Source organism: Ylistrum balloti, unplaced genomic scaffold, assembly GCF_031769215.1.
Source record: "Ylistrum balloti isolate Yb309-2 unplaced genomic scaffold, AGI_CSIRO_Ybal_v1 Utg370246, whole genome shotgun sequence".
In the NCBI taxonomy this organism is placed as follows: Eukaryota; Metazoa; Mollusca; class Bivalvia; order Pectinida; family Pectinidae; genus Ylistrum; species Ylistrum balloti.
Window position 1 is genome coordinate 1,143,506 of NW_026782198.1, and position 21,830 is coordinate 1,165,335.

The 21,830-nt window shown below is 36.8% G+C and overlaps 1 protein-coding gene across 1 annotated transcript; it reads right to left on the reverse strand.

Moving 5' to 3' along the window:
* Positions 1-760: 760 nt before the first annotated feature.
* LOC132552409 (solute carrier family 23 member 1-like) lies at positions 761-15,917 on the reverse strand. The gene is made up of 12 exons (XM_060216576.1): positions 15,822-15,917; positions 8,395-8,616; positions 7,912-8,069; positions 7,286-7,404; positions 6,762-6,841; positions 5,662-5,843; positions 4,979-5,099; positions 4,222-4,378; positions 3,021-3,274; positions 2,310-2,583; positions 1,845-1,940; positions 761-1,005 (listed from the first exon to the last, which is right to left on the reverse strand). Exons 1-12 carry the CDS (start codon positions 15,915-15,917, stop codon positions 761-763), a joined length of 2,004 nt encoding a protein of 667 aa, XP_060072559.1.
* Positions 15,918-21,830: the final 5,913 nt, after the last annotated feature.

Below are 21,830 nucleotides of genomic sequence, written 5' to 3' on the forward strand. Positions count from 1 at the left end.
ATGTTTGTGTAAAATGAAATTTGTTTACATACTGAAAACATATGCTTCGAACCAAGTCATACGAATTTGATATCAAATAATGTTCATAACGCATATCGCTACTCTTCTGAGAAGTTGAAATCAATTAATCATCAGATTTGCAAGTATATGCTATTATTGTTATCGACTGGTTGAAAAATCATCAAGTATATTATAATTTTACATTTATAATTCTCTATAAACCATCAAATCTACCAATCTCGCAATGCATAGTTATTAGTATTACCAAACTATGATTACAAATCGATAGGGTATTGTAAATAAATTTAAGGTTTTTGTTAAAGATGTATATGCTACGTCCTCGTTTCCGTTTCATACAAGGATACAGAAAATATTTTGTTCAAGATGTCTTCGACTTTGGAAACAGAAAGATTACCGCTTATCATTTTAAGAGATTCTGTAAAGTTGTTTATATTTGAGGTAAATAGAACAAAATGAACAACTTATTCTTTTTCAAGACTTACATGAAAACTACATTCTTTTTGCATCAAGAATTTTGTTGAAATTGCGAACATTTGAAGCTGAAATATTAATAGTGGCATTTGTAATATCTACAAATATCAAATTTGTTCCTTAAACTGCTATAATTTTCATTACAGTACGTGCTACAAAATATGACACAAGGCAAGATTTGATTATGTAGACAATCTTATCCGCGATTGTTTTTATTGAACGGAATCTACTTACTTTTCAACTGCATTTGTTTATAGAACATTGCTTTTTAAACTATCACGTCAGATACACCAGCAATAATGGATTTTCTGCGTGCCCATTGGCCAGACAAGCTGCGTTTCCGTTTCTTTGGTGTAGGCATAAAAGGGATATATTCTAGACCTTTCCATTCTTTAAGCGCTCTTGGTAGCCAGGTTTCGTACAGCTCTACTCCTTCTACATAGTCTATTGTCGCTCCAGACTCGTCTGTTCCCTGTTGCTGCCAGGCAGTGATCCCTCGTTCCTCCAATGTTCCTTTTAATAAAAGGATTAATACTATAATGATACACATCATACTTTTTTATCCATCAATGACCACATCTGGTCGTGAGACGAATTCTTTCTTTAAAAGACGCATAATAAGATAATAAGAACATGACAACATATTCATAATCCAAATTCCCATTCAATAAAACCAGGGTTAAAAAAGGAAAAAAAGAAACATTTACACGGCGACTCCTGAATAAGTACAAGGTAAATAAAACCATGGCCAGTGTTCATGAAACCGTTCTCATGCTCAAGCATGAATTTTGCGCGCAAGCCTTATGTCTTGTTGAAGTTAAAAATTAATAAATAGTTTTCCAAAGATTTAAAAAATGTTTTGAAAGGACTTCAAGTCAAAGTTATAATCAATGTTTATATTTAACATTTGTATTATCTTATATGACTTAGGAGAATTATAAAAAAAAGGTTGCTTGAGCATAAAATCTATGCTTGAGCATGATAATGGTTTCGTGAATACGGGCCCCGGTGTTTCGGAAGAGAGGGCGTCTCCTGCTTCATCGACGACACCCACCATGTTAACCTTAATCAATCGAAGAAAGTCACGTTCTCAAATGAGAACAAGTATAAAACAACGGAACCAACAGGCAAAATAATGAACACCAAACACTTCCATTTTCCAAATAGAATATTTTTCAGTGAGATCGCTAAGACGACCATAAAACTTTCCCATAATTCTCATCAACCTGCGTCTTTTGGAACCCTGTTTAATGAGTTCATCCGTCAGATGACGACTTCATGCACGAAAACCGTGATTATGGAAACAGGTCCTTGATATTACAATGGTGAATTATCATTTCCAGATAACTTACCCGGGACGGTGTTGTCTAGAAAGCATGCTAATATCGCCCCCGAAAAGTTTGGATTTCCTAGAAGTCCTTTAAGTATAAAGTCCGCTTCTGCGTTGCCTACGAACAACGATAATGAACAATATGGACTCGCATCTTGCAACAAGAACGCATATATTAGTCATTTGGCAACATGCTTATTATTCGCTCCTAAATCTGAGATTAAAAACATATTATGACGCCTATAGTCTGATATTCATGTATTATTTGCCTTTAAAAACGACGAAAAAGCTATAGTAAAGAATGGCTACAAGTTTTCTATATTATGAAAATTTCACACAAAACCTGAATTACATATTTTTCATATTATGCCCAATCGAGAGAATATGTCTGTTTTGCAGTTTTCAATCAATCAATCAACCAATCAATGAATCAATCAAAGATTATGTTGCATTTTTAAAGAATACAAATTCTTCAAAATGTTCTTACCTGTTGATATGTCATCGGGATAAGTTTTGACCCAGAGTGGAACAAGGAGCCCCATGAGAAGTGATACCCCCATGATAACGAGATTCCTTGAGGAAGTCAGGTCGACAGAGACGAGATTGGACAACACAACTCCGTTAAACATGCCCATCATGATGATTAATGCGCCACCTAAGACAGGGTAGGGTATTGTGATAAAAACCGCCGCGATTTTCCCTATTACCCCGAAAATGATGTAGATTATCCCAACAACAACAAAAGCGCTGCGACTGGACACCTTCAAAAAATCACAAAAAAAAAAAACATTGCAAGTGCTCTGCTTCTTTTAATTCAAACATACGTCTAGAGGAAATGATCATGTTTTTTTATGAATAAATGAAGTAATTGATATTGTTTTAGATTGTTACGATAGGTTTATTCATCCACAAGTAGGCTTAAAGTAAACAAAGCCAAATGTGGGCGTTGGAATAAATACATCCAACGCAGTTTTTTGTAATTAGTTCTCATAATATTCTAATTTAGAAAGCAGTCATGGTACTTCAAATCATCAAATAAACATGATCTAGGAGGTGATGTTCTCACAATGTCTTCAGAAAAGGTGTCTAGAACGTTCAATATCGAAAAGATATTTTCAACATTTCTTTTTTTTTTTCTTTTGTTAAGAGAAAAATACTGGACATGTGCATTATGTGGTGCATTTGGTTTTTCATGTACCCTTGTGATACCAATGGCCCCAATGTTGGCTCCATAGGTTGTCGTGGCTTGGGGACAGCCTAATAATCCTGACAATATGGTGCAAAATCCCTCTACAGCTATACCCCTATTCACAGCATAGGATGGAGGGGGTGGAACGCGACATGTGGCTGCGCATGCGTAGTAATCGCCGATGGAGTCAAGAATGGAGATGAAGGTGGCAATAATAAAACCGACAAAGACGGTGGAGCTGAAGGTTGGAGTTCCGTATTGTCCTGAAACAAAACGCAATGAAATTGTCTTTTTCTTTTTCTACATCCATGCACTTTGCAAATCAAAAACATATTTCGCGGTTAAATGTTAAGTCAACGCAAGCGTTTCAGCAAAATCAAATTTTAGCGCATAATTGAACTTATTCATATAAATAGTGGAATTAACGCACTAGAAAGTATCCAACAATACCTCAACAGACGAACTGGTTTTTACTACAGCATGTTTGTTTTGATAATTAAAGCCGATATTGAATATGATATGATCTTTTCGCTCGTTTTTACACCTTATTATGTGAGTATTCGTTAGTTAGTTTGATTCATTTTGATTTCTCTCTATTGTATCTAAATCTAAATTTGTATTGAAATATGACATTCTCTTGTATATCCTTGATATATAATTTCAAGTTACGAAATTGTGTCTTGTTTGAAACTTTTTTCTACTTTCTACATTCAATACTTTTATACAGATATCGATTTTGTTCACCATATTATCCTAAGGATATTTGATCTTCACAAATGGTATAAATCTAAAATCTGAAATATAAGCAGCCACGTATGGCGCATTTTCAAAATAGGCACAATTTCAACAGAGGCTTTCTAGATTTTTTTCTTCACATTTTTATTTTGTTTTTGGTTTTGGTTTGAATTGTTTTTCTTTAGAAATTACAAATCATACAGATAGTAACGTGCATTCTCCAATTTTTTACATTCAGAAAATGATATCGAGAAACTATATATTAATTAATGAATTGTAGATTTTACCTGTCAGACTTGACTTTTTTCATTTATTATCAATATGATCATTTTTAATCAGTTACTCTATAAGACAGATGGATTAAAGGTATTTGTTACAAGATGACAACAAAAGTGACATTCCTATTAGCTCTACTGTCATCAAAGCATGTTGTTCAAAGAAACCAATCGCTTTGCCACTCATTTGCCACACTAACCTGGATATGGGAAGAAAAACCATTTAGCATTCTTGATAGAGTCTAGTCGGGCGTCTGTTCTAGCTTGATAGCCTTTATCCTTCGGATTGTCCGTGAAACCACCTGCCTCAGTTATAATGAAGCTGATCAACCAAGAGATGATGATCGCTATTAGGATCTGTAGCAAAACAAATACTTATCAAAAGAAAATCGCAGGTAGAGAAACGGGGTCTGTATCGAAATATGATATACATTTCATTTGAAATATTGTCTGTAGTAAAACAAAATAAATATAGTTACGCTTGTTACGCTTTTACTCAATCTTTGCTGTGTATCTTAATATGTTCAAACTAATGATGACAATAGCACACAGGCCATCATTATTTCTTGCCATACAGTTGTCATACGGGTGGACGGATGGCGCTGTGGTAATGTACAATGTGTAAGCCTTTAAACCGAGCCGTCCGGGGGTTCGATTCCCTGAATGGAAGTGAAAAGGTAAAGGGTCACCTGCCTGACCACGTGTGGTTTCACAGGTACTCCGGTTTCCTTCCATAATAAGACCAATAGAATCAACAAGTCATAAGTTATAATGATTACTTTTGAAATAAAACATTGAAATTCATCACATTTGAAATTAAATGTTTCCTATGCCTTCAATATTCATTAATATAATAACATATATAAATATAAAAAAACAATGAAAATAATAATATGATTTTAGTATTTGTATCCTGATTTTCCGGAAATCATTTGATAATATGAAAGCAACACTTACAGCATATATTTGATGGAAAGGGTAGCGGATAATATGAAAGCCTTTTGTTCTCGTCCATAGAGGTATAGGCATCTTCCATTTGGCTAGGTAAAAAGCCAAAATAAATCCGATCGCACAAGTCCTGTTTAACAAAGTGACAAGCAAAATTGATGTACAATGGACATTAAACACAGACTTTTTCATCAAATGTTCATCGAGGGAACCTAAACCACAATTTGAAAATGTTTCCAGTTTTACATTATATTGATGTAAATATAGCTTCATTCATAGTAATCATTTGTAGTGTATCATATCGGGAAAATATACATAGAAGTTTATTTTTTATCTGGTGACAATTAAACACTTGAATTGTCCGAAGAAAAAAATACTTGCTTTAAAGACAATGTTTTATTAGAAATGCTTGTTCATAGAGGAATAAAATACTACAGAGTAGTGGTGAATATGTATTTCTTTCATGTTACTACCCAATTCATCAATTTGCTATTCGGCTCTGATCGTTATACGATTCATATCGCTTAATAATAGCGGATGCATATTTTCCTGTTGCTAACGTTTAATAACATAAATTGTGATTGATCATAAGTGAATAGCCCAAAACATGAACAGATGATATACATATACGATAAAGACATCAGATTACGTACAGACCCTTTTATACAATTCGGAAAAGCAGATACACCTACAGGATAGACATTCCCCAGTTTGGGACAACAAAGTTCATCACCGGCTCTGCAACATATATTCCAAGTAGTAATATACTGGGTACAATCGTGATTGGCCCAACATATCGTAACAGCACGCCCACAAGGCCAGTAGCACCCACTAGGAAATGGACAGCGCCTACGATCATAAGGCAACCCTGAATCTGAAAATAACGATAATAAAACCTAAAACATTTAATGGATATGAAAAAGTTTATATAAATATCATACATAGAATTAGACACAGTCAAGATAAACTAAAATAAATGAACAATACGGCATTGTACTATGTTTTAAGTTTATGACTCGTCAATAATATCTTCAGAAACCTATGAAGCGACAGAGAAAACTCAGAATCGATCACAATCAATTTCGAGATATATACATGAACTAACCAAATTGTTCATTTAGTTTCATGATTTTCACGTATTTGCTTTTAAAAGAACCATAGACACATGTTTTATCATCAATCTGTGCCACTTTTATAACGAACGAATTTAATCATGCGGAGTTACGGCAAAACTTGTATTGCATGGGAGACTAGTGCCCTGGCAGATTATATCCCCTGCAATTAAATAAACTATGAACACCTTTCATTAAAATTAGAATTTGATACAATGTAGCAAAACAATTAAAGGGGCTGCATTGATACAGCTTTTGTATTTTTCTAGGACTCGTTGGTAAAAGCAAGGTCGTAAGATATTATGAAACAGCAGAGGAAAATCAAGACTTTCTGGGATTAAGGTTAGATATCTTAATTTGACGTAAATTACTTTGGTTTGCAAATAAATGAGAAAACGTGTACTTTGAGAAATAAATTCTACAGAACATTCGTGAAGGCGAATTCATGGATATGCTTACACGATCATGCTTTAGAAAGCAAGTTTGCTTTATGCTATTTCAACAGATTTCCCGTGATCTAATCTTTGTTTACTACTCATTTCCTACTTATCGATAAAATAAATGTTCCTTTTCATAAAAGAGATCATGCAAACTAAAGAAATGGACGCCCAAACGAAAGCGGAATCTTTATCGGTAGTAAATCTTGATGCAAGCTAACAGCATCCTATACATGCAAATACCTCCTTGAAATAAGACAAGATGAGATCTTTCTTTGCTTGTTCTTCGTTAAACGGTATTGAAGAAACTGTTGCATTAAGCCCTGAAACAAATAACGTCTGATATTTATTTATATGTTATCTTCCAATTCTATTCATTAGATATATATATAGTTTCATGTTTTTTTTAAATTTTTTTTTAAATAGAAAACTGTCACGACCACTTTGGGTGCTTATACTTGCACACATAATTCCAAATAAAAAGAAAGAACATACGATTTGTTATTAAATTAAGATTTCACAAGATTAAACATAAAGAGGACTGATTCAGAAACTATTTTGTAGAGGGTTATATTCATCAGTAATCACGTGCATAAACATATCATTAATTGGACTCTTCTGATACTAGTGCTCACACACCAAGACCTAAATTACAAGGCAATAGGAAATGAAATATACTAGACATATTAGGTATATCTTACATGTAAACCTATTATGCAGATATAGGAAGAGTGATCATTTTATTTAAGTTTAAAACACTTTCTTACCGATACTAGAATTGTGCAAACCAGTCGGACGCTGAATAGTACATCTATTGGGATCAATCTGCATCAATGCCAGCAAAGGAATGATGTAACCACCGTACGCTCCCTGGTACAAAGGCAATCTATACGATAAAAACATAGATCAGAGAGATATTTAATTGTCTTTTCTGCAGTGTTACTGAAGTCTAATACAAGGAGGACAAGCCAGATATCGTGTCCACTTGACTAAAAGCTAGATTCATGTTTTCCCCTGCAGTCTTCACCTCTAATATTAGAATGACTACCTTTCATAAAATACAAGCATGTATTTGCCAGCACATCAGTTATATAGACACTTCCTAGCACCACTAGTAACTGTACATGTATCGTGATAGTCGCACCCATCTGTAGTGGCAGCAGCATCTAACTAATATCGCAAACATTGTTTTCCCCCGGCTTTTGTCAGTAAAAAGAACATCTTTGAATTAAAAGAGGAACCATTTTCTAAAACTCTAGCCATGATTTAGATAGTACATATTCCTTCGCTTAGACTTCTAACCAAACTATGAGCATTTGAATATATTTTGTTCCACTATGACTTCTATAATGTACAATAACGACCACATTCTCCTTGTGTAATATGTACTTGCCTGGCTCCAATAGTCACCATTAAAATAGTTGACAGACCATTTACTAACAGTGTAGAGCTGAGCATTTGAGATATAAACTCTGCGTCATCTTCAGCACATATGACATCAGAGGCGATAAGGACGACAGCGAGTGACCCAGAAAGTGACAAGAGTGCATGCTGAAATTAGATAAATGTGTTTGACTACAACAATGCCATGCAGGAACAGAAACTGTGCAGAAAATGAAAATGAAAAGGAAGACACGAAGAAAATAATTGTCCGAAAAGTTAAATGGTAATGGTGGGAAATGGAATATTTCTAATTTATTTCATTTACCAAATTTAAAACAGATCACGTGCATGTCAAACTCCATCATTACAAATTTTCTATCAATTTACATGCATGACAACAACAACAGATGGGGTTGTTATTCCACAAACATCTATACATCTAAACATGATGTTTCATTAAAGACCTGTGTTAGAACATTGCCGAATATCTTACCTGGAATCCTATAAGAAGAATCATGTATATTGGCGGAGTCTCACTGACGGTGTACATGAAGAGTTCTTCAGAAGTTTTGCTGTCATCTTCAGCTATTACGTCAAAATCAGGGGTGTCATTATCCTTGGGAGGGTTTGTGTCCGTATCAGAGGCATATGAAACTCGTCTACGTCCTCTTTCCGACTGACCTTTGACATGTGCTTTATCCTTGTGGGATAGCTCCTGAAACAGAGAATGTGATAATGTAAAATCACTATATGATCGATAAGTTTCGATGCTATATCTAACTTATAAAACCGTAATTGACATACCATCACTTGCTGAACTGAAAACTAGATAACAAAATCCATGTACAATGTAACAAAAAGGGGGAAATAGAGGCCGAAGCTTCCGTTTTATGGTCAATTTGCTAGTAAATTACCACCATGTGGTTTACAACCCTACAGAAACAGTAAATGCACATGTGCATGATATGCAGCTGCACGTTGTTGTTTAGATGAAGCATACAATGTATGCACTCACGGGCAGGGCTAAGTAGTTAATTAGTGGTAATAGTCGGAGTCTAAATAATAATTTGGCAGCTGATGATGTTTGTCGGTTTTTGTGACAATAGTAGTGAGATAGAAATGGTGGGAGCAGAGGCGACGGGTGTGACAGGATCACTATCAGCTACGGTGGCAGTGAAGTAGAGCCGGCGGCCGTGTCAACATCATCAGCTACGGTGGTAATGGTGGAAGTACAACCGACGGCCGTGTCAACATCATCAGCTACGGTGGCAATGGTTGAAGTAGAGCCGGCGGCCGTGTCAACATCATCAGCTACGGTGGTAATGGTGGAAGTACAGCCGATGGCTGTGTCAACATCATCAGCTACGGTGGCAGTTGTGGAAGTAGAGCCGACGGCTGTGTCAACATCATCAACTTCGGTGGCAATGGTGGAAGTATAACCGACGGCCGTGTCAACATTATCAGCTACGGTGGCAATGGTGGAAGTAGAGCCGATGGCTGTGTCAACATCATCAGCTACGGTGGCAATGGTGGAAGTAGAGCCGGCGGCCGTGTCAATATCATCAGCTACGGTGGTAATGGTGGAAGTACAGCCGATGGCTGTGTCAACATCATCAGCTACGGTGGCAATGGTGGAAGTAGAGCCGGCGGCCGTGTCAACATCATTAGCTACGGTGGTAATGGTGGAAGTACAGCCGATGGCTGTGTCAACATCATCAGCTACGGTGGCAGTTGTGGAAGTAGAGCCGACGGCTGTGTCAACATCATCAACTTCGGTGGCAGTTGTGGAAGTAGAGTCCGCGCTCTGTCAACATCATCAGCTGCGGTGGCAATGGTGGAAGTAGAGCCGACAGCTGTGTCAACATCATCAGCTACGGTGGCAATGGTGGAAGTAGAGTCCGCGGCCCTGTCAACATCATCAGCTGCGGTGGCAATGGTGGAAGTATAGCCGACGGCTGTGTCAACATCATCAGCTACGGTGGCAATGGTGGAAGTAGAGCCGACAGCTGTGTCAACATCATCAGCTACGGTGGCAATGGTGGAAGTACAACCGACGGCTGTGTCAACATCATCAGCTACGGTGGCAATGGTGGAAGTAGAGCCGGCGGCCGTGTCAATATCATCAGCTACGGTGGTAATGGTGGAAGTACAGCCGATGGTTGTGTCAACATCATCAGCTACGGTGGCAATGGTGGAAGTATAACCGACGGCCGTGTCAACATTATCAGCTACGGTGGCAATGGTGGAAGTAGAGCCGGCGGCCGTGTCAACATCATTAGCTACGGTGGTAATGGTGGAAGTACAGCCGATGGCTGTGTCAACATCATCAGCTACGGTGGCAGTTGTGGAAGTAGAGCCGACGGCTGTGTTAACATCATCAACTTCGGTGGCAGTTGTGGAAGTAGAGTCCGCGGCTCTGTCAACATCATCAGCTGCGGTGGCAATGGTGGAAGTAGAGCCGACAGCTGTGTCAACATCATCAGCTACGGTGGCAATGGTGGAAGTAGAGTCCACGGCCCTGTCAACATCATCAGCTGCGGTGGCAATGGTGGAAGTATAGCCGACGGCTGTGTAAACATCATCAGCTACGGTGGCAATGGTGGAAGTAGAGCCGACAGCTGTGTCAACATCATCAGCTACGGTGGCAATGGTGGAAGTACAACCGACGGCCGTGTCAACATCATCAGCTACGGTGGCAGTTGTGGAAGTAGAGCCGACGGCTGTGTCAACATCATCAACTTCGGTGGCAGTTGTGGAAGTAGAGTCCGCGGCTCTGTCAACATCATCAGCTGCGGTGGCAATGGTGGAAGTAGAGCCGACAGCTGTGTCAACATCATCAGCTACGGTGGCAATGGTGGAAGTAGAGTCCGCGGCCCTGTCAACATCATCAGCTGCGGTGGCAATGGTGAAAGTATAGCCGACGGCCGTGTCAACATCATCAGCTACGGTGGCAATGGTGGAAGTAGAGCCGACAGCTGTGTCAACATCATCAGCTACGGTGGCAATGGTGGAAGTACAACCGACGGCCGTGTCAACATCATCAGCTACGGTGGCAATGGTGGAAGTAGAGCCGGCGGCCGTGTCAACATCATCAGCTACGGTGGCAGTTGTGGAAGTAGAGTCCGCGGCTCTGTCAACATCATCAGCTGCGGTGGCAATGGTGGAAGTAGAGCCGACAGCTGTGTCAACATCATCAGCTACGGTGGCAATGGTGGAAGTAGAGTCCGCGGCCCTGTCAACATCATCAGCTGCGGTGGCAATGGTGGAAGTATAGCCGACGGCTGTGTCAACATCATCAGCTACGGTGGCAATGGTGGAAGTAGAGCCGACAGCTGTGTCAACATCATCAGCTACGGTGGCAATGGTGGAAGTACAACCGACGGCCGTGTCAACATCATCAGCTACGGTGGCAATGGTGGAAGTAGAGCCGGCGGCCGTGTCAACATCATCAGCTACGGTGGCAATGGTGGAAGTAGAGCCGACAGCTGTGTAAACATCATCAGCTACGGTGGCAATGGTGGAAGTATAGGTGACGGCTGTGTCAACATCATCAGCTACGGTGGCAATGGTGGAAGTAGAGTCCGCGGCTCTGTCAACATCATCAGCTACGGTGGCAATGGTGGAAGTAGAGCCGACAGCTGTGTAAACATCATCAGCTACGGTGGCAGTTGTGGTGGCATTTTATTGGTGCCATCGTTTTAAGTGGCATCAATAAGACTTGCTTTCTTCATTTTCATTTTCGGAAAAGCTATATTTGAATGTTCTTAAAGTAAAAGTAATTCATGGCAATAACATGTTAACTAAAAATGGAGAAAATGAACACATAGAAAGGGCTATGTAAATCTGTAACATTAACATTTTACTCTGAAATAATATAATTCTGTACATCTATTAAATATTACTTGATTTGAAATGAAATAGCGTTGGTTGATGTCCTATATCTGGCCATGTGACCATGTAAGCAAACATCAAGTGAATAGACATGTAGTTAGAGCGTTGAAATTTCTTGATAAAACATGCACTGTATCCAGGATAAATCTGCTGTTCATTTTTTATATCTGTATTGATATATACAAGTATCTTATACGTAAGTTTGCTGCACAACATGTTAACTATTCTCTAGATAAAAAACCCGAATAGAAATATTTTTTTTAAAATCTATACATAGAAATAAATCAGATAAGTATTAATACATCTGAAATAGCAAAAGAAATTAAGTGTAACAGAGGTCAAACATAGATACAATCTTTAGAATACACTTACACCCAATAGAGCTTCATGGTTTTCCTCCATGTGGACGCTGCCCTCCCTTCTGTCTTTATTTTGTAAAGGATTCACAAGGTGGTCAGTCCATCCGTTTTAGTACCTGGACTCTGTCCAGTCTTAGGTCAAGTATAATCGTGATAACGGGTTAAATATTGATGTTAGCACCGCATCCCCGCGGTATGTGTAAGACCAGTGTCACTAAGCCTTGTTTAAAGTATTAAGATTAAGGTATATCTCAAAACCTCCTGTCTTTAGCATAAGCAGAGTCCTGTGATAGCAAGGACGTGATAACATAAAAGTATATACTAGTCTTGTTCATCAGTGGGCCTCTCTTACTAGTTTATGACAAAAATATTTTAGGAAAAAATTGAACAAGTGAATCTATTTTTATTTTTCTTATTATTTTCATTTCGATTTTATTCTGTTACTTTTTTATTTACCTTTTTTCATTTTTGCGTTGATACATCCATACCTATTTACACTATGATATTGGGTTACCAGTGTGACGAAAAATATTAAAAGCACTTAGCGTGACCCGTCTTAATTCATTCGAAAAGTGGCACGGTTCAGAAAACACACATATAATTGTCATTGTTCTATTGTTGCAATATGTATCTATTGTAATGAAATTAATCAGACGATCTCGCCAAACTGATATGATTTGCAGTAGACCTTATTCTACAATACAACTTTTATCATGAACTTAATCAGACAAACTCGCCGAAAATGATATGATTCACAGTAGACCTTATTCTTCCGTGTATCTATAATAAAATTAATCAGACACACTCGCCAAAAATGATATGATTCACAGTAGACCTTATTCTTCCGTGTATCTATAATAAAATTAATCAGACACACTCGCCAAAAATGATATGATTCACAGTAGACCTTATTCTTCCGTGTATCTATAATAAAATTAATCAGACAAACTCGCCAAAAATGATATGATTCACAGTAGACCTTATTCTTCCGTGTATCTATAATAAAATTAATCAGACAAACTCGCCAAAAATGATATGATTCGCAGTAGACCTTATTCTACAATGTACCTATTATAAGGAAATTAACCAAACTCGCCAAAAATTATATTCTTTACAGTAGATTGTTTTCTACAACACATGTATGTCTATGTTAATAAAATTCACCAGACAAACTCGACAATATATAAAGCCATTATGATAATGACAAATTGCGTTGATTTGCTTAAACGTTCATAGAAAGCGGCACCGTGACATCAATTAGATCATCTGTGATAAGATGACGTCTATCCGCTATTATGATAACACACCAGGTTGGGGGGGAGGGGGGGGGTGAAGTGAGGGGGTAAGGGGAGGTGAAGATAGGGGGATACAGAAATACAGTAGGATTAAAGCCACTTAAGATACTATATATATTATAAATATTATTCTTACGGTGATGTATTTCGCATTGCTACATATAGCTCTAAGAGATAAAACTTCATGAAACATCACAATTACCAGTATACAGGATAGTATGTCTATTGATTGATAACCATGTAAACATTTTTATTATACGACCAAAAAATGTATCAATGCTTTCGGTTTCCCGAACGTCCCATTTATTCAACATTTTGGCAAATAAAGTTCCTATAAATTCTCTGTCATGATTTGTTTCAAGTTTTTAGTTCGATCCCTAGAAATACTAGTAACCTTAGGTAATTCACCGAGACACTAACCATATCGATGTCAGACATTATGAGAAGTAAGGTTGTTGAGAAAAATTGATGAAAATGCAATTGCTTTGACACATATGAAAGTGAAAAAACGCTTTGTCTTTCTATATATGTACCACATTCATATCTCTCTGCTGTCAACTACCGTAAACTACAGAAACATTGTCTGCACGCCGGTTCAAACACAGAGCACTAACATTTCATGTTATACATAGACTATGTAGAGGAATTCTGACTATCGCTCGCGACCAAGACAAGCGTAAAATCACAGGTATTTATAGTAAGAACCCTCGGACTAGTTACACGTCTCACCATACACGCATACGACACTTGATACCTGACACATGGGTATAAACAATTACTAAATCAATATACGGTACTTGAGAAGTCAGTGTCAAAAGCAAGCAAAGTTTTTAAAAAATCCTGCCGACCCCATTTTTTTCAGGCAGAAACCGCCACGTACTACACTTCTTTCACCTGTCCATTTTCTGACATTTTGCTTCACGATGAACATAGCTTATTGACAAAGAATATAGCGAAGTTGAATTCCTCACGAATATTCCGACTATACAGTAAACATGGTTAGGTTGATGTGTATCTCTTCGAGAGAACCAATAATGAGATTTAGTCTGATTGTATTCCCACAGGTAAGATTGGTGGCGCCATATTGTAAATAACTACATTTCCGTATTTTATAGGGCGTTTATTTTCGCTGATTTCCTAGAAACTGTTGATCTATAGATCCATTTGTCAAAAATTAATCAATGTATTAAAAGATGTGATGAATTGTTGTCTATCTATCCACGAATCAACTAACAACGATATAAAAACTGTACTTCTGTATCGGAAAAAACATGAAATTTGGTCCCGAGTCTCCACAAACTATCCCAGTATTATCTTACCGAAGAAGATACCACTTACAAGATAGGTTAATACCACTTACAAGATCGGTTAATACCACTCACAAGATCGGTTAATACCACTTACAAGATCGGTTAATACCACTTATAAGATAGGTTAATACCACTTACAAGATCGGTTAATACCACTTATAAGATCGGTTAATACTTCTTACAAGATCGGTTAATACCACTTACAAGATCGGTTAGTACCACCTATAAGATCGGTTAATACCACTTACAAGATCGGTTAATACCACCTATAAGATCGGTTAATACCACTTACAAAATCGGTTAATACCACCTATAAGATCGGTTAATACCACTTACAAAATCGGTTAATACCACTTATAAGATCGGTTAATACCACCTACAAGATCGGTTAATACCACTTACAAGATCTGTTAATACCACCTACAAGATCGGTTAATACCACTTATAAGATCTGTTAATACCTCTTACAAGATCGGTTACAACAAACTAAATACAAAAATGCGGTGTCGACATTCTGAATACCACGAAAATACATTTTAAATCTTACCTACTGAATTATAGAGAATAATAAATGTAAAACTTACTACCTGCAGGATTGTACTTAAATGGAAAGGTAGATTAACTTTGTGTTCTTTCTGCTTTAAACGATATAAATATTTATAACTACAAGATATATATATACATAAATAATAATATCTGCCGGAGGGATTACCGAGACACCTGATTTTACACTTCCGTTTTTAGTTGATAACTTTGTATCCGTTTGATGTTTTATGTATGTGGTGTGATTTATGTAATATTTGTGTTTTGAGAAAGGGGCAGATTACCTCCAAGATATTCTTAACTAGGTCAAGGCGTCTATTACGTAACACACACAGGGGCAGCAAAAAGCCGTCACTTTTTAACAAAAGCCAAGTAAACTCCCCATCTATACTGATAAATATTTGCCATACTTTAAAAATACTAAGCTGGTCGCGGAATAAGACTTATAGAAGTTTTCATATAATGGATCGTAATTACATGTACAGGTAGGTACACATTGATTCAGTAGAATTCCAAACTTACCGATATGACCTCACCGTTTACATCGAAGCCTTCATTTATCTCGCCATCGGCCTTGTTGTTTCCTTTCGTTTCGTTTTCGTGTCCAGTTAGCTCCATTTTGAATCGAGTTCACACAAGACAACACATTCAAATATTTAGTCGTAGCTATACCTAATAAATATTAAATTGAAATACCGGCATTTTAAACAACAAACTAGCGACGTATTTGTCTATCAGTGTAGCATTAAGAGTTGTCGTGGGGACGCGATCACTCCTCAAAGTACAGATCAATCAACAATTGTGTTTCATTAACATAAATGTATATACCTAAGGGCTAGGAAGAAATAAGAAATGACACTAATACGGTTGACCTCGGCCCTTGTCAATACACAAGGCAACAATGTTAACTCAAGATATACCTGGAAAATGTGCTTGGAGATATTTTAAATACAACGATACTTTCGATGACCCGACACGATAAAGGCTTTATGTTACATCGACCCCAACTGTACGGTGAAATATAGGGTCAAATAAAATGATACTACATTCTCAAAGCCGAGACTGAAGAATTGACAACAAATTAGAGAAGCAAAGTGACGATAATAACAAAGAAAGAATTTGGCACACGTGTAATTTTCCTTCTTGCCACAACGATAGTGATGCAACTATTGTACTTTTTTTCTTGTTCGTACAGGAAACCTCCTCAGAAAACCTTGACATTCTAATAAACCTGAGCTTTTAATCATCAGAGCATGAGTGGCAAATGAGAGGACTCAAATTGTATATTATCGTAGACACTATACACTTTTTGTCAGCTACACTACATAGAAGAGAATCCTACATCGTGAGTGTTCAATCATTGCACGAGCGTTGGCGCAACAACCGGCAACTACACTTTACTTTGATACTAGAACTACATATCAAAAAGGCTTTCACTATCTATTGTTCATTGATTTCACCTACTATCGTCAACTATGTCTTATTAGCTTCGCATGGCATTGTGGGTTTTATAAATATCCATTCTGTGACACTTTATATGTCTGTTTTTGACACTTTATGTATGATATACATGCCTCTTGCTACCCTACCTACATAACATCATCATTGATACTCCAGGGGTTACGATCATTTTCGCTCTCTTCACTCTTGAACATGTAATGGCAAAGTTAAAGGTTCCATGTGCGACACCTTGTGGGCAAGATCAATGTACATCAAACGAATCTCGAGGTCGCATAACGGTATATTGTAATGGGTATGGAGTTTGATGTTACTCCTTTGTAATCTTAAAAAGGAGCATATCAGTCTGTGATTAGTCAGATTTTTCTCCTAGAGCCAAACAAATCACTTAACTCGTGCCTTCAGTTTTGTCATGACATATTCCAGGGGTGCAGAGAGCGGAAGTGATCGTAACCCCTCGACCATCGCGTATAATATAATATACGCTAGACTGTATCATAGTAGGACTACAAGCCTGATTGGATGGTCTAGCCCCCTTTACTTACCAAAGGAATTTCTATTTATAGTATTCCATACAACGAGAAAAACGTAGTTAAAACTCAAAATCAAAGAGAGGAGGGGAAATGTTTGTAAATATATAAATGATTCGTATTCTACATGAACAATACTACACGTGAATGGTTCTCATTTTTAAACCAGAGTTTGTCTGGGCATAATTTTCCAAGCAATAGATGTAAATTAGAGAGAGTAGAGTATTTGGTGCAGAATTCGATCTCGAACCTGTCACATTGCCATGGATATCCCGCAGTATATTTGTATTATTCTCATGCATCACTACATGTTTAGCGTAATTGTTGGTCGAGTTAAGTCATCACGTTGACTGTAGCCTGTGTGTGAATGCGTGCGTGCAAAAGGAAAAGAAAAGAAAGAGTTGTGAACAAGAGGTTCAGATTCACACCATAGCATCACAACGCCAAGGTCTAGATATTACATTACAATGTGGTGGGTATTCAACAAGGTCAAAGGTCACTATCTGGCCGCTTTGGTGGGTGGTGTTTGGGTATGTGAGCTACTGCTCATATTTTGTCCTATCGTTTATGTTATAATTGTTCAGTTCTCATTATTCGCCCAATGATAAACTGGTGCTTCAGGTATTATTGACGTCATTCTATTAAAGAGGTGCTGTTTTTTTTTTTTTTTTTAAATGACATGATCTATTCCCGAAAAAGTCTGTCATTACTTGTTTTCTGTGTCATGTTATTTATTGCCATTGCTCAATTATGGGCCCTTTGTTCAATATGAGCTTTAATTTCCAGACGCCATTAATGGTTCGTCCACTGCTGTATTGTCGATATATATATATTCCGGACTACGTTTTTCGAGTCATATTTTGATTGCGTCATATCTATCAGTTAAATGACGTCCTATTGGTACGTACAGCTGTAATATCGATTTTCATTACCAGTTGTTCACTATAAGTTATTTATTACAAAGAACTTGTATCTAACACATCGTATCAATGACATTACAGTGCGCGTTTCCACAAAGACACGGCACATATCCAAAATCCATGGTCCGTATTTATGTATTATTCAGAACAAGATTTGAAAAATTATTATTAAGTCCTTGTGTTGTTGATTTTTTTCAATATGATGAATAAAAAATAGATTAGATAAATAAATGAATGAACAAATAAATAGATAAAATGGATTTTGATAGTGTCAATGTCCTGGTTTGAAGGTGTTCTTGGTCATTTTTATTTCCGTGACATGTGTCTGTCTTTTATATTTATATGTATATTTGTTTTATTAAATATCATTATTTGATTCGGGTGTTTAATCACACAGACTTAGCATGAATGTCCAACCCATCACAGTCCATATATATAATACAATACTTATTTTAGCAACTATGATGTACACTGTGTACATTTATATGCAAGGGGAGCTAGGAATTCGTGTCAAGTCACAGTTTGTATTATTGTAATATTTGTGACTCTCAAAATATTTATTGGAAAAATTGTTCCATTCCTTTCGTCGTTAACCCGACTCTCATTTAGAGAACGTTGAATTACTTTGTTTTCTAGATGCACACGGCGAATTTTCAAAGATAAAGCAGAAGATCCTTTACCTTTCAAACATCTGGTCTTAGTCTTCTTTTTTCAACGTTTTTCGTGCAGGTTTTACTACTTTGAATTATGTTTCGGGTGGTAGTGAAGCGAAGCGTATCAAGAAAAAATTAGTTTGATTAACATTACTTCCAAGAAAATATGGAAAATTTTACTGAAAAGATACTAAAAACACAAGGCAATGATTAAGTCTACAGTTTTACGTAAGATTGATTTAAGCAAAGTAAAATATCACTATGTAGACCCTTAGAAAAGGACAAAGAAAATAAGACCATATGTTCCATAGTTCCTGAACAGGTTCCCTGAGGCACCCAATAGTTGTGTATTCTCTAAATACGTTATTGTCCGAGGTTATAGGTTATACTTGACGTTAACATGTGATAGGATTCTCGCTTGAAAGACCCCGACATGTTGTTCTCATGATGACGGATTTGATACGGGTATTCATCCAAGAGTCTCCGGCGTGATTAATTCGGAATAAAAGGCCATGCTTCTTTTATGAAATAGCTTCTCATTATCGTCCCTTAGGTGTTATCGTAAAGATTGTTACGCTTTATCGGGAAAGAAAAATCGAACAAGTGATCTTATTTCCCGTTTTATTATCTTGTAATTAAATGAGACGAAAATGAATATTGAGATGATAAAGCAATTTCAGAGACAAAATTAAACGTATCTCTCAGAAAAGAAGTGGAAATGCTTGTAATTTAACATGGAATTTCTTATACTGATAAGCTTGCTAGAAAGTGTTCACATTTAAATATAAGAGAATGGGTCATTTCAAAAGTGATATCATATGTCTTGTCAATAAACACTAAAGCGACACAAGGTCAATGTATCCTTGAAAAAAAAATAGTCATCCAGCTTGAAATAAGTCGTTTTAACTCAAGTATTTTACAATTCTTTTTCCTTTTTTTCAATTTCTGTTTTGAGTTTAGTTTAATTGCTCGACATTCTACTCTTTTACCTTTGAATAATCAACATTCGTTTTAAGAACAATTAATGCAGTGATGGAACACCGGAACTTTTGTGTAACGGAATATACCGGTATATGTAACCATGTGCAACGTCATGCGCTGTGCTACATGTCTTTGTCTATACTCTGTTTCTTAAATGTCTGTGAGGCAATGCTATGTATTATACCCCGAATGACTACATGGACGCCAATGTAGCAAAGGTTATTATTCATTCCAATGCCTCCGTTAGGATTCGAACTCGGGATCCCTGGCTGATTATTTTGACAGGGGAGGTGGGTGGGGGGGTCTGTTCTGCAACAAACTGTAAACTGACATCCAATGAGTGTTTTACTGTTTCTTGTATTCCTTGTTTAAGGAATACGCGACGATTTTTACTTCAGAGTTCGTGTGACAAACTAAATGTAAATCTTTATAAGCTGATACTTGAATAATATTCTGTTTCTGCCGGAATAGGTCAGGAAGTATAGTCACATATATAGGCAATACAGTGTAAAGAATTTTGTATCAGTGTCCTCTTGATGATTCCGTTTCGTACCTCATGAAAAAAGAAGACTTTTCCTTCTGTTGACTATAACAAAGTAAATGTTTTATAGTAAGATCAACATTCTTGCGTATCATTATCAAGTCACTTATTTTCTAGACACAAATTAACAAGATGCTGTAACCGTGATATTTTTAGTAGAACTCTTATTTTAGCGATTTCTTTGCGATGAAATCAGGGCAGTTTAATTACACAATTATTATATAAAGATAAACTCATAATACACGGTTTCAAGAGTTGTTGGTTGATGAAATGGGAAAGTTTTACGGTCGTCATAGCGATCTCGATGAAAAATAGTCCATTTCTAATTTTTGTGTGATATGAAGCTTGGCGTGTTTGATACTCGTTTGTATACCTGTTGGTACCGTTGTAGTATACATTGTTTCCATTTGGGAACGTAACATTTCAATCGATTGACATGGTGGTTGTCGTCAATTAAGCAAGAGACACTTACTCTTCCGGAACACCCGGTCTTATTCTTTTTCAGAAGACTCCGTATATATCTTTCTTTTGATCTTATTTTGCTCTAGTTCTATTGAATTCGAGTTTTGAATGTGATCACACCTAGTTATATTCTTGTTGTTTTTGTTAGACATTATAAACGTTTGCATTTTGGTCTAGAAAATTTATGGCAGACATCCTTGTACATGTCGGTGTTTTTTTTGTTGTTTTCAATATAACAAATGTCGTGTTGGAGCAATTTTATCATTCCGCTAATTTATCAAAAAATTGAGAATGCGATGAAATTTGATTCCACTTGAATGAGGTACGTTTCTAGAATCACTGTAGGATTGCCGAATGTTCTTTCGTTTTCCCCCTACATGTAGACCTCAATACTGCAGAAGCTCAATGAAAGACAAACAAGATTTTAGAAATAAATTTTAAGAGATTTGAGAAATATCCACCCAAAACATCTTGATTCACCAATGTTACAAAAATCTTCAAAAGGAAAGTATCAATAAAGTGACTTGCTTCTCTATTTCAATCCAGCCGGTTTGAAATGTACGTGCAAAAGTCGATAAAACAATTTATGAGATGTTATTCCAACATTTGAACTTTTGTCTGTTGGTAATTAGTTATAACTCAGGAGGGTTCGTTGCTTGTTTTCTTTTTATTTATTTCTCGTTGTATCTTTTTTCATATCTTTTTCTACGTATCTTTTGTTTTCAGCTTTTTAACAACAATTCCTGTTTGTTACCAGACAGTAGATAATGGGAATTTTACTTCTTATTCTTCTCGTGTTTATATTTAATTAAACTTGTACAGAGAAGGACGATGCCTGGATGTACATCTGATGCGACAGGTGAACCGGCGCCCTTTCACGTTAGATGTGTAAATTAAAGCTAGCTCGTGTTGTGGAGAGATAATAATTCTATTCATTGTGCCGCCTGACAATATGAATTTGATATCACTCTCGCATTCACGAACAA